The sequence below is a fragment of the Hyla sarda genome, chromosome 2 (assembly GCF_029499605.1).
Source record: "Hyla sarda isolate aHylSar1 chromosome 2, aHylSar1.hap1, whole genome shotgun sequence".
Lineage (NCBI taxonomy): Eukaryota > Metazoa > Chordata > Amphibia > Anura > Hylidae > Hyla > Hyla sarda.
In genome coordinates, this window is record NC_079190.1 from 162,742,651 (window position 1) to 162,756,227 (window position 13,577).

Here is a 13,577-nt window from a genome sequence, read left to right on the forward strand (position 1 = left end):
TAAGATGATGATCTGATTGGTTGCTATGGGCAACTGGTCAACTTTTCCTATGCACAGGTTTTTGTAAATCTCCCCCTATTTTCTTTCCATGAACGATGAAGATAGTGCTGCAGCAGGACCTTCAGGTGTGTGCTCCGATTTTCTTCTTGCTTAAATTTTGAATTGAATATTTGAGTCACTATTTTCGTGTAGCACCACATATGTTCCTGGACTGTGTCTAGATACTTACCCCCTATATCCTTTGCTAAACCACATATCCCCTGCATAAAAGAGTTAGTCAGAAGAGGACAATTTTTACCATATTCATTTTCGCGCAAAAAGTTAGAATTTTTTTAAAGTAGCAAAACACAATAAAACCTCTATATAAATTTGGTAGCGTTTTAATCATATGGACATGTAGAAAAAGGATAAAGTGTCATTTTTAACAAAAACTGCACTGCGTAGAAACTGAAGCCCTCAAAAGTGACAAAATGGTGTTTTTTTTTTTTTTCAATTTCGCCTCACAAATATTTTTTTGTTGTTTCACCGTAGATCTTGTGGTAAAATGAATGTCATTATAAAGTACAGTTGGTGGGGCAAAAAACAAGCTCTCATATGGGTCTGTAGGTGAAAAAAATGAAAGTGTTATGGCTATTAGGAGGTGAGGAAGAAAAAACGAAAGTTCAAACATGAAAAATCCCTACATCCTAAAGGGGTTAAATAAAAAATGAAGCAAAAATAAACAATTAATTTAGCTGCATGCAGAAATGTCTTAACTACTTAAATATTATGTTAATTAAACCGCACAGTGAATGTTGTAAACTCAAGTAAATGCCAAAGCCCAGAATTGCTAATTTTTGATTACTACATATACCAGAAAAAAAAGTAATTTAATTTAAAAGTTCAATCTAAAGAAAAATTGTACCAATAAAAAGTACAGATCACTGTGCAAAACATTATCCCTTGAACATCCGCTCATCAGAAAAAAAATAAAAGTGGTATAGGGGTCAGAAGAGGACAATTTTAAGCATACTATTAGGCTAGGTTTAGACTACACTATAGTGTAGTGAATGGGTTTCCGTTCACAAATTCACACTTTGGAATTTGTGAACGGAAAATCCGCTTGAAAATTTCCACCTGAAGAATGGGGTTGCTCTTTCTTCAGGCGGAAATACTCGCGGAACACATTGCAGTCTATTGGAGACTGCAGTGTCCGCGCGGTCCTAGCGCACTCAGAATCTCCGGGCGGAAATTTTCTGGCCAAAGATTCCGTAGTCTGAACCTAGCCTTACTATTACACTAGTTGGGGGGATGGGTCATGAACCTTTCACATGTTGCCTAGACATGTCAAACGTTTAGATCTCGCCGGGTGTTAGTCCAAAGACCCACTGCAATTGTAGCTATAAGCCAGTGAGGTGCACAGCTGCATGCACCACTGCCCAGCTAGAGTCCAGATCTAACCTTTTCACGCCGTAGACAGTGAAAGGGTCAGATTTGATTGACAGCCATGCACTGCTGCGCATTACACCCTAATGTAAAAAATCTCTTGCCAGTACCTCAGTGGAGCTGATCGGGACACCCACAGCAAAATCGCTGGGTCTTGATCAGCTGAAAGGACAGCGGAAGGTCTCTTACCTTTCTGCTTACTGTCCTATCAGAGCTCAAGCCATGGCAACCTGAAGCAATGGAGTGCTGATAACATTGATCAATGCTGTTTTATGGAGCAGCATTGTTCAGTGTTTGCAATCTAAGGATTGCAAATAATAGTCTCCAACGGGGACTGAAGTGAACAAAATAAAAATAAAAAATATATATAAATGTAAAATGGGAAAAATAAAAAAAAGTTATAGTATCAGAAGAGGACAATTTTAACCTGTTAAGGACCAAGGGCGTAAACTTACGCCCCTAGTCCCGCTGCCGTGATATAACGTGGGGTTACACGGTAACCCCGCATCATATCACGGCGGGCCCGGCGTCATAATGAAGCCGGGACCCGCCGCTAATAGCTGAGCCGCGCGGCTAAAAGTGAAAGTAAAATGTGCCGGTTAGCTCAGGGAGCTGTTCGGGATCGCCGCGGTATAATCGCAGCATCCCGAACAGCTGTACTTCAGGAGGAAGATCTCTTACCTTCCTTCCTGCAGTCCGATCGCCGAATGAATGCTTCAAGCCTGAGATCCAGGCTTGAGCATTCAATCGCCGAAAACACTGATTGATGCATTCCTATGGAGATGCATCAATCAGTGGTAAAGATCAGTACATGCAATGTTATAGCCCCCCCTGGGGGCTATAATATGGCATAAGAAAAGTGTAAAAAAAATCATTAAACCTTTCAATGATCTCTTCCCCTAATAAAAGTTTGAATCACCTGGCATTTCCAAGAATAAAAAAAAAAAGTGTAAATAAAAATAAACATATGTGGTATCGCCGCGTGCGGAAATGTCCGAATTATAAAAATATACCGCTTTTTAAACCGCTTGTTTAATGGCGTACGCGCAAAAAAATTCCAAAGTCCAAAATAGCGTATTTTTGGTCACTTTTTATATCATGAAAAGATGAATAAAAAGTGATCGAAAAGTCAGATCAATGCAAAAATGATACCGACAAAAACTTCAGATCACGGAACAAAAAATGAGCCCTCATAGCCCCCTGAACATGGAAAAATAAAAAAGTTACAGGGCTCAGAAAATGACAATTTTAAACGGATACATTTTCCTGCATGTATTTATGATTTTTTTTCAGTAGTAATACAAAATCAAACCTATACAAGTAGGGTATCATTTTAACCATATGGACCTAGAGAATAAAGAAAAGGTGTAATTTTTAACGAAAAATGTACTACGTAGAAACGGAAGCCCCCAAAAGTTACAAAATGGCATTTTTTTTTCAATTTTGTCGCACAATGATTTTTTTTCTGTTTTGACGTAGATTTTTGGGTACAATGACTGATGTCATTACAAAGTAGAATTGGTGGCGCAAAAAATATGCCATAATACAGATTTTTAGGTGCAAAATTGAAAGAGTTATGATTTTTTAAAGGTAAGGAGGAAAAAACGAAAGTGCAAAAAACTAAATACGCCTGGTCCTTAAGGGGTTAAGCATGCAAATGTTTGTACAAAAAGTTAATTTTTTGAGTAGTAAAATTAAACTAAACCTATATAAGTTGGGTATCATTTCAATCGCATGGACCTACAGAATAAAGATGACATGTTATTTTACTGGAAAAAATGTGCTGCATAGAAACGGAAGCCCCCAAAAGATGGAAAATGGAAGGGTTTGTTTTTAATTTAGTCCCACAAATGTTTTTTTCCTTTACTGTAGATTTGGTGGAAAAATTATTGCTGTTATTACAAAGTAATTTAATATCTCAAAAAATAAGCCCTCAATTGAGTTTTGTAGGTGGAAAATTTAAAGCATTATGATTTTTAGAAAGTGAGGAGGATAGGGGATAAGTTGTTCACCACTTGTTCACTACTGGACTACTCCTTTAACAGAAATAACAACCTCTATACGCTTCCTATAGCTTGTAATAAGTGTCTGCAGTCTGGATGAAGATATTTTGGACTATTCCTTCTTGCAAAACATTTCCAGTTCAGTTAGGTTTGATGGTTGCCGAGTATGGACAATTCGCTTCAAATCACACCACAGATTTTAAGTGATATTCAGGTTTGGGGACTGGGATGGCCATTCAAGAACATTGTACTTGTTCCTCTGCATATATGCCAGAGTAGATTTTGAGCAGTACTTTGGGTGGTTGTCTTTTTGAAATATCCAGCCTTTGCGTAATTTCAACTTTGTGACTGATTTCTCTGATTATTCTCAAGCATGAGCTCATATTAAGTGGAATCCATTTGACCCTCAACTTAAACAAGACTCCCAGTACTGGTACTACCCACATAGCCTCACAGAATGTTTGTCTTGAAACGCTATGTTCATTTGACACCATGCATAACTCCAACTTTTCTTCATTACTCCATAGCACTTTCCAAAAATGAAGCTGCATTGTCCAAATGTGCATTTGTGGCATGCGTGCAGAAAAGGCTTTCACATTGCCCCCATGTTGAGGAGAGTCAAAGAGAACAACAACTTGTAATTGGCCACCTTATATACCTTTTCTCATGATTGGATGCACCTGTCTATGAAGTTCAAGGCTTAAAGCACAACTGTCATGAGTTTTAACCCCCCATAAACCAGCCCCAGCTTGACAAAGTTGTTAGAAATAACAGTTAAATCATACCTTTTGCTGCTTTCTAGTAGCTTTAATGATACAAAAAAAATGCTTTTAACGATAGTCAGCAACAGTCGCATAAGCGTGGCTATGCCCGCAGCTGCCACGCCTATCCCCTGTATGTCAGATTGGTCCACAGGTCCCAGCACTTAGAGACCTTATTACCGTACTGTACTGTACTGTAGAAGAATAAATGGCGCCCGTTCATCTATGCATCTATCCCGTTAGGGATTTTCCTTTTTATAAGTGGTAAAAGGAGATAAAGAACCCCAAAATTTGTAGTGCAATTGCTCCCGAGTACGGAAATACCCCATATGTGGCCCTAAACTGTTTCCTTGAAATACGACAGGGCTCCGAAGTGAGAGTGCCATGCGCAATTGAGGACTAAATTAGGGATTGCATAGGGGTGGGCATAGGGGTGGACATAGGGGTATTCTACGCCAGTGATTCCCAAACAGGGTGCCTCCAGCTGTTGCCAAACTCCCAGCATGCCTGAACAGTCAGTGGCTGTCCGGAAATGCTTGGAGTTGTTGTTTTGCAACAGCTGGAGGCTCCATTTTGGTGTAGTGTAGTGTTTTTAGGGTACATTCACACAGGCGAGGGGTGACGGTGAGTTTCCCACTAGGAATTTGCCGCTCAAACTTGAAGCAGGAAACTCACTGTAAACCCGCTCGTGTGAATGTCCCCTGTACATTCACATGGGGATAAACCTCCAACCTACAACTCCCAGCATGCATTGACAGACCGTACATGCTGGGAGTTGTATTTTGCAACAGCTGGAGGCACACTGGTTGGAAAACCTTCAGTTAGGTTCTGTTACCTAACTCAGTATTTTCCAACAAATGTGCCTCCAGCTGTTGCAAAACTACAACTCCTAGCATGTACTGATCGCCGAAAGGTATGCTGCGAGATGTAGTTATGCAACAGCTGGTGGTAGGCAACTACAACTCCCAGCATGCCGAGACAGCTGTTTGCTGTTTGGTCATGCTGGGAGATGTAGTTTTGCAAGATCTGGAAGGCCGCAGTTTAGAGACCACTGCACAGTGATCTCCATACTGTAGCCCTCCAGCTGTTGCAAAACCCAGCATGCCCAAACAGCAAACAGCTGTCTGTGCATGCTGGGAGTTGTAGTTTTGCAACATCTGAAGGTCTCAAACTGTAGCCCTCCAGATGTTGCTAGGCAACTCACCGGCTTCCATAGTCTGCACGTGATTTCCGCACCAGGGAGCCCCCTGTCATCGCCACCCGCCACCGCCGATGGTAAGTGACCTCCGGGGCCGCTCACCGACTGTTCCCCTGCTCTGCCTGGACTACAGTGGGTGGGCAGAGCGGGGGAACCGAACGTTAACCCCACCCCCACCCCCGATCTGCTATTGGTCGATTGCGTACAGGTACGCCCTCCGCCCTTAAGTACCGGGACACGAGGGCGTATCCATACGCCCTCCGTCCCCAACAGGTTAAAGTGATATCAGCTTCTTTATAAATATGGTAGATGTCACCTTAGACAGTATATATTCAGTTGATGACCAGATGCTGCAATTCCTGGATGAATTTGAAAGCTGTCCAGACATGTACCAACGCACTATTAAGAGGATTGAAATATTGGAGTGGGGAGGTAAAGATGATCTACCTGAAGAAAGAACAGCTGCTAACACTATAGAGTGTTTTGTCTACAGCACTACAAGCTGCACATTGACTATAAGTCATAGTAAGGTGGCAGATTACCATAACTGTGATGCTTACTCGTGGAGGTAAAAGTCACAAAAAGAATTGCAAGAATACCATGCCTTTATCTGCATCTTAGATGTTTTCTTATTTTTTTTGCAAGACTCTTCCTTATACATTTAAACGTTCCATGACTATGAATTCTTGAAATTGTCATGCAACTTTTTCATGCCCTATTTCTACCCTATTTCAGGACTTTTTTACTCTAGTTTTCAGCTGTCAGGAGGATAAATGAGTGAGTTGTCTTGGAAGTCATTGGACTTAATTAATTAATGCTCATCGGTACTGTCTCAGATGTTATTCCTTTATTGTGCTTTCTCACACTTAATTTTAAATGTGCTTGCTTCCTACATTTCACATTCATTAGTTTTGACATCTAAACTCTTGGATTGAAAGATTTTATTCACAATTCATTTTTTTTGATTCAGAGTGAACATGAGTGCCTTAATCCTCTTACAAGAATTAATTGCATGTTTTAGTGCTCACCCCTGACCCCTCTCTGTTGTCCCTTCTGGAGTAGGTTTGTTCCTCATTGGTTACTGAAAACATGGTCATAAACGTAAGGAGGAGACGCAGCTCTTTGTTGTCAAAATAACAGACCTCCTGACTGCTAGATATGAAGGTAGAATGGCAGGAAATTGTTGTGAGAGTATGGAAAAAAAAACTTATTTATGACTGTTATGCAACAGCCTTTTTGTATGGATGGTTGTATGAATACCAATTGCCCTAAAAGGTCATGTAGAGATTTCAATCAGGATGCTCCTATTAAACACATGTTGCTGTAACAACTGTAACTTATTCTTTTGTTTCTGGAAAATGGAGCCTGGATCATTTACTGAATACAGCTATCATGTTAGTACTGTAGGTATAAAGCTGTCAAAAGAAAACAACATGGCCCTGGATGGTATCTCACCCCTGCAAAGATGGAACTTTGTTTTTTGTTTTTTTCCCCCCTCTACAAATGTTCTGTTGGCCACAATAAATAATGTTTGTATAGGATAATGCCCAACTCACTGATTTACATACAACCACACAATAAAAAAAAATGTTTAGGCTGCTGAATTGCATATTTGCTTAGAAGCTTAAGCTTTACGTATTGGTTTTGATGTGGGTTATCCTTCAATACTAAAATCCAGAGTAGAAGGGAAGACTTTCAGATATTTGATAAAATAAGATGGATAAAACAAGATTGTTAATTTATAAGGATACATATTCCACAGTAGCTTGGTTTGACTTGTAAAATCTGTTGTCAATTTTTTTAATTTATAGAAAAGAAAATGCATTATATCTTTGTATATGGAACCCTTAAGAAGGGACAACCAAACTATCATATCATGACAGATGCAAAGAATGGAAAAACAGTATTTAAAGGCACAGGACGAACCATAGAAAAATACCCACTGGTGATCGCTCAAAAAGCCAATATACCATTCCTCATGAATGTCCCAGGAACTGGCCACCATATTTCTGGAGAGATATATTCAGTTGATGACCAGATGCTGCAATTCCTGGATGAATTTGAAAGCTGTCCAGACATGTACCAACGCACTATTAAGAGGATTGAAATATTGGAGTGGGGAGGTAAAGATGATCTACCTGAAGAAAGAACAGCTGCTAACACTATAGAGTGTTTTGTCTACAGCACTACAAGCTACCAGCCGGAGTGGCTCAATCTACCTCACCTTGACTGTTATGATTCCTATGGGACACATGGTCTTTGTTATGTTACTCATCTAGACAGATAACAGCAGTGACGAAGATACAGTAGTCAGTGTTTAAAGTGATTGTACTACTTTTCAATTTAAAATATTCCACCATTAATTTACCAATTCATTTTTTTACTAGAAACATAATTTAAACTTAAAGATATTTTAGTAATAGTAATACATTGTATGACTTGTGTCATTTGTTTATGAAAATCAAAATCTCCAAAGCATGTTACAGTTTATCCATTTAATTCTTAACAGAAAAAAGTTTTTTTTTGTGGGGGGGCGGGGGGATTTCCATGGATGCTGTTGTCTCGAAAGGTAAGGCCATGAAACCTGATTAAAATCTGGCTTCCACCCGTACAAAACAAATGGTATAAAAAGGACGACCCTCTAGTCCAGTGATGGCAAACCTGTGGCACGCCGAGCCCCCTCTGTGGGCACGCGGTCATAGTTCACCAAGCGGGGCAAACCAGGACATCCCTGTCCCCCGATAGTGTTAACTTTAAAAATGCAAGGGGTTGGGAGGTAGCACACACAGGGACGTCACTGACGTCCCGTGCGTGCTCCCATAGGAACAGAGGAGTGGAGCATCGAGGAGGAGGTCTTGGCCGGCATGGTAAGTTACCAGTTTCGATGCTCCGATCACCGCTCTTCTGGCCCCCGGAACCATAGGCCATAGCAGTAGGTTGTGACCCCTGACTGGAGTTGCGGTGGAGGGAGCACTGTGAGGCAGTACACAGGCATACAGCCATATAGCCATATGGGAACTATACTGCACCTAATGTGGGGGGACTGCAACCTAATGTGGGGGAACATACTGCCAAACTAATGTGGGGGAACTGCAACCTAATGTGGGGGAACATACTGCCAACCTAATGTGGGGGAACTATACTGCCTATCTAATGTGGGGTAACTACAACCTTATGTGGGAGAACTATACTGCCTACCTAATGTGGGGGAACATACTGCCTACTTAATGTGGGGGAACATACTGCCTACCTAAGTTGTTTTTTCTAAACTTAAACCTCAATATTCTGATTCAATTGCTGTGCTGGATTTTTAAGGGAAAAAAAGTTGCCGTGCATTACGGTTTGGGCTCAAGAAGGTTCACCATCACTGCTCTAGTTCAAATAAATGTTTGTCAGAAGAGTAAATTCTTAAAATTTAGTTAAGTGACTGCAAAAAAACAGCCAGTCAGGTGTTAATGTACAGAGTCCCTGTGGCTCTGTGCTACAAAGCTGTAGGCACTTTATATGGGATTGCATGTTAAAAAAAAACTTTTAATTAAATAAAGTATTCAGTTGTTAAAAACGTTCCTATTATCAATTCCTCATATGAAATGTTTTTCTTTAATTACTAAAACATCATTGGTTTTACTACATCTGGAAATATCTAAACTGGTAAAATATCATTATTTATGCCACATGATAAATGCCATTAAAGTGGCTAAATTGCTGTTGGTTTGTTCGTTTGTTTTTTAATGCAGAAAAAAAAAGAAAGTACATAAAAATATTCATATGCACCCCAAAATATGTACTCTATGAATCCCACCCTAAAACAGGTTTTGCAACCAAAAAGCATGCTTGCATGAGCAGGAGTCGACTTTTTACATTGTGGAGGAATCCTTGCCTGCAATTTGCAGCACTGGGGTATTCATGCAGACTTAAAGGGATATTCCAGGCCAAAACTTTTTTTTTATATATCAACTGGCTCCGGAAAGTTAAACAGATTTGTAAATTACTTCTATTAAAAAATCTTAATCCTTCCAATAGTTATTAGCTTCTGAAGTTGAGTTGTTGTTTTCTGTCTAACTGCTCTCTGATGACTCACGTCCCGGGTGCTGTGCAGTTCCTATGGGGATATTCTCCCATCATGCACAGCTCCCGGGACGTGACATCATCATTGAGCAATTGGACAGATAACTTCAGAAGCTAATAACTATTGGAAGGATTAAGATTTTTTAATAGAAGTAATTTACAAATCTGTTTAACTTTCCGGAGCCAGTTGATATATATAAAAAAAAGGTTTTGCCTGGAATACCCTTTTAAATCCACAGTCCTCTTCATATACCCTTAACAACCTTATAATGAAAGTAAACCTACTGGGTCATTGAGGAGTTATTAAAGTGGTATTCCACCCCTTCCCCCTGAGGTCTCCATGCAGCACCAGGCATTCTGGGTGGGGTGCTGCTCAAGTCTCAGAAACACTGGTTTCTGGGACTGGAGACGTGATGTAACGCCACGCCCCCTCCATTCATGCCTCAAGATTATACCCTAGACAAGCATTTATCAATAATGAAAGGTATTTTGTAATGTCTGTATAGTAGTGATATTTTTTCTCCATATTTATTTAATATATATTTACTATTAACCCCTTAACGACCAAAAGTGTAAACTTACGCTTGTGGCAGGCTCCCGTTATGTAAAGCATGCTCAGGAGCTGAACATGCTTCATACCCGGCAGGTCCCAGTTGCTATCAGCAGCCAGGACCTGCGGCTAATACCGGACATTGCCGATCGGGTTGATGTCCGGTATTAACCCTTTAGACGCCGCGATCAAATTTGACTGTGGCATCTGAAATGGGAGAAAAGCATTACCGGTTAACTCATTGAGCTGTTCGGGACTGCTGCGGGGAAATCGCTGCATCCCGAATAGCTGAGAGGACAGTGGGAGGGTGCTTACCTTGTCTCTCGCCGTCCGATTGTCACTCTGCTGCTCCATGCCTGAGATCCAGGCAGGAGCAACAGAGCACCGATAACACTGATCAATGCAATGCTATGGCTTTGCATTGATCAGTGTCTGCAATCAAGGTATTGCATGTTATAGTTCCCTATGGGGGCTATAACATTGCAAAAAAAAGTGTAAAAAAAATTGTTATAAATGTGATTTAACCCCTTCCCTAATAAAAGTTAGAATCACCCCCATTTTCCCATTTAACCCCTTAAGGACGCAGGGTTTTTCAGTTTTTGCACTTTCGTTTTTTTCCTCCTTACCTTTCAAAAATCATAACCCTTTCAATTTTCCACCTAAAAATCCATATTATGGCTTATTTTTTGCGTCACCAATTCTACTTTGCAGTGACATTAGTCATTTTACCCAAACATTAACGGCGAAACGGAAAAAAAAATCATTGTGCAACATTGTGAAACTTTTGGGGGCTTCCGTTTCTACGCAGTGCATATTTCGGTAAAAATGACACCTTATCATTATTCTGTAGGTCCATACGGTTAAAATGGTACCCTACTTATATAGGTTTCATTTTGTCGTACTTCTGGAAAAAATCATAACTACAAATGTCATCTTCTGACCCCTATAACTTTTTGGTTTTTCCACATACAGGGCAGTATGAGGGCTCATTTTTTGCGCCGTGATCTGAAGTTTTTATCGGTATCAATTTTGTTTTGATCGGACTTTTTGATCACTTTTTATTCATTTTTTAATGGTATAAAAAGTGACCAAAAATACGCTATGGGAAAAGGGGGGTGATTCAAACTTTTATTAGGGAAGGGGGTAAATGACCTTTAGTAACACTTTTTTTTTGCAATATTATAGCTCCCATAAGGACCTATAACACTGCATCTTTTACACAGATCACTGGCGTGTATTAACACGCCTGTGATCAGTGTTATCGGCACTTGACTGCTCCTGCCTGGATATGGGGCATGGAGCAGTCATTTGCCAATCGGACACCGAGGAGACAGGTAAGGGCCCTCCCGGTGTCCTGTAAGCTGTACGGGACGCCACGATTTCACCGCGGCTGTCCCAAACAGCCCGACTGAGCCGGGATACTTTCACTTCAGACGCGGCGGTCAGCTTTGATCGCCGCGTAAATATATGTCCTTCGTCGTTAAGGGGTTAAGGACCAGGGGTTTTTCCGTTTTTACACTTTTGTTTTTTCCTCCTTACCTTTAAAAAATCATAACCCTTTAAATTTTGCACCTAAAAATCCATATGATGGCTTATTTTTTGCGCCACTAATTCTACTTTGTAATGACATCAGTCATTTTACCCAAAAATCTACGGCGAAACAGAAAAAAAAATAATTGTGAGACAAAATTGAAAAAAAAAACACGCCATTTTGTAACTTTTGGAGGCTTCTGTTTCTACGTAGTTAATTTTTCGGTAAAAATGACACACTCTCTTAATTATGTATGTCCATACGATTAAAATGATACCCTACTTACATAGGTTTGATTTTGTCTTACTTCTGAAAAAAAATCATAACTACATGCAGGAAAATGTATACGTTTAAAATTGTCATATTCTGACCCCTATAACTTTTTTTTATTTTAACCCGTATGGGGCGGTATGAGGGCTCATTTTTTTGCGCCATGATCTGAGGTTTTTAGCAGTACCCTTTTTGTATTTATTGGACTTGTTGATCGCTTTTTATTCATTTTGTCATGATCTAAAAAGTGACCAAAAATACGCTATTTTGGACTTTGGAATTTTTTTGCGCATGCGCCATTGACCGTGCGGTTTAATTAACAATATATTTTTATAATTCGGACATTTCTGCACGCGGCGATACCACATATGTTTATTTTTATTTACACTGTTTTTTTTTTATGGGAAAAGGGGGTTATTCAAACTTTTATTAGGGGAGGTGTTAAATGACCTTTTCCTCCTTACATTTTAAAAAATCATAACTCTTTCAATTTGCACCTAAAAATCCATATGATAGCTTATTTTTGCACCACCAAATCTACTTTGTAATGACATCAGTAATTTTACCCAAAATTCAATGACGAAACATAAAAATAAATCATTGAGAGACAAAATTGAAGAAATAACACAATTTTGTAACCTTTGGGACACTTTCCAGTAAAAATGACACCTTCTCTTTATTCTGTAGGACCATACGATTAAAATGATACCCTACTTATATAGGTTTGGTTTTGTCATACTTCTAGAAAAAAATCATAACTACATGCAGAAAAATGTATATGTTTAAAATTGTAATCTTCTGACCCCTATAACTTTATTTTTCCGCGTACGGGGCGGTATGAGGGCTCTTTTTTTTGCGCGGTGATATGAAGTTTTTAGTGGTACCATATTTGTATTGATCGGACTTTTTGATCGCTTTTTATTCATTTTTTCATGTTATAAAAGGTGAACAAAAATAAGCTATTTTGGACTTTGGATTTTTTTTGCGCGTACGCCATTGACCATGCAGTTTAATTAACAATATATATTTATAATTCGGACATTTCCGAACGCAGCGATACCACATATTTTTATTTAAACTTTTTTTTTTTAAATGGGAAAAGGGGGGTGATTCAAACTTTTATTAGGGAAGGGGTTAAATGGTCTTTATTAACTTTTTTCCCCACTTTTTTTTTGCAGTGTTATAGCCCCCATAGGGACCTATAACACTGCACACACTGAACCTTTACATTGCTAACTGGTTTCTCATAGAAAACCAGTGATCAATGATTCTGCCACTTGACTGCTCATGCCTGGATTTCAGGCACTGAGCAGTCATTCGGCGATTGGACACCAGGAGGCAAGGTAGGAGACCCTCCTCGTGTCCCACAGCCGTTCAGGATGCCGCAATTTTGCCGCGGACATCCCGGACAGCCCCCTGAGCTAACCGGCAATGTTTTACTTTCACTTTAGACGCGGCGTTCAACTTTGAACGGCGCGTCTAAAGGGTTAATAGCGTGCGGCACCGCGATCACTGTTAGAGGCCGGGCCCGACCCGTCGTGCCCCCTCGTTATAGAAAGGGAAAGGTCTCAGGACATACCGGTACGTCCTTGCTCCTTAACAGGTTAAAATAAAATGTAAATACAAAATGTGGAATTGCTACGTGCGTAAATGTACGAACTATGACAATATAATGTTAATTAAACAGCACAGTTAATGGCATACACGTAAAAAAAAATAAAAAAAATTGCGTTTTTTTGGTCAGTTTGTATACCCTAAAAAAAAGTATAAA

The 13,577-nt window shown here is 39.8% G+C and overlaps 1 protein-coding gene across 13 annotated transcripts in view; it reads left to right on the top strand.

Annotated features, from left to right (window-relative positions):
* Positions 1 to 13,577, top strand: part of GGACT (gamma-glutamylamine cyclotransferase) — a 144,658-nt gene that overhangs the window by 53,664 nt on the left and 77,417 nt on the right. For 3 of the 13 annotated variants that reach the window (XM_056555686.1, XM_056555684.1, XM_056555682.1), the window contains exon 2: positions 7,199 to 9,072. The exons of 8 other annotated variants lie outside the window; for them this stretch is intronic. In XM_056555686.1, coding sequence (XP_056411661.1) covers positions 7,207 to 7,674 — 468 coding nt within the window. In that variant the 5' untranslated portion in view covers positions 7,199 to 7,206 and the 3' untranslated portion in view covers positions 7,675 to 9,072. Of the gene's footprint in view, positions 1 to 6,532; positions 6,552 to 7,198; positions 9,073 to 13,577 lie in introns of those variants that run through there. 2 more of the 13 variants (XM_056555685.1, XM_056555683.1) reach the window with 2 other exon arrangements.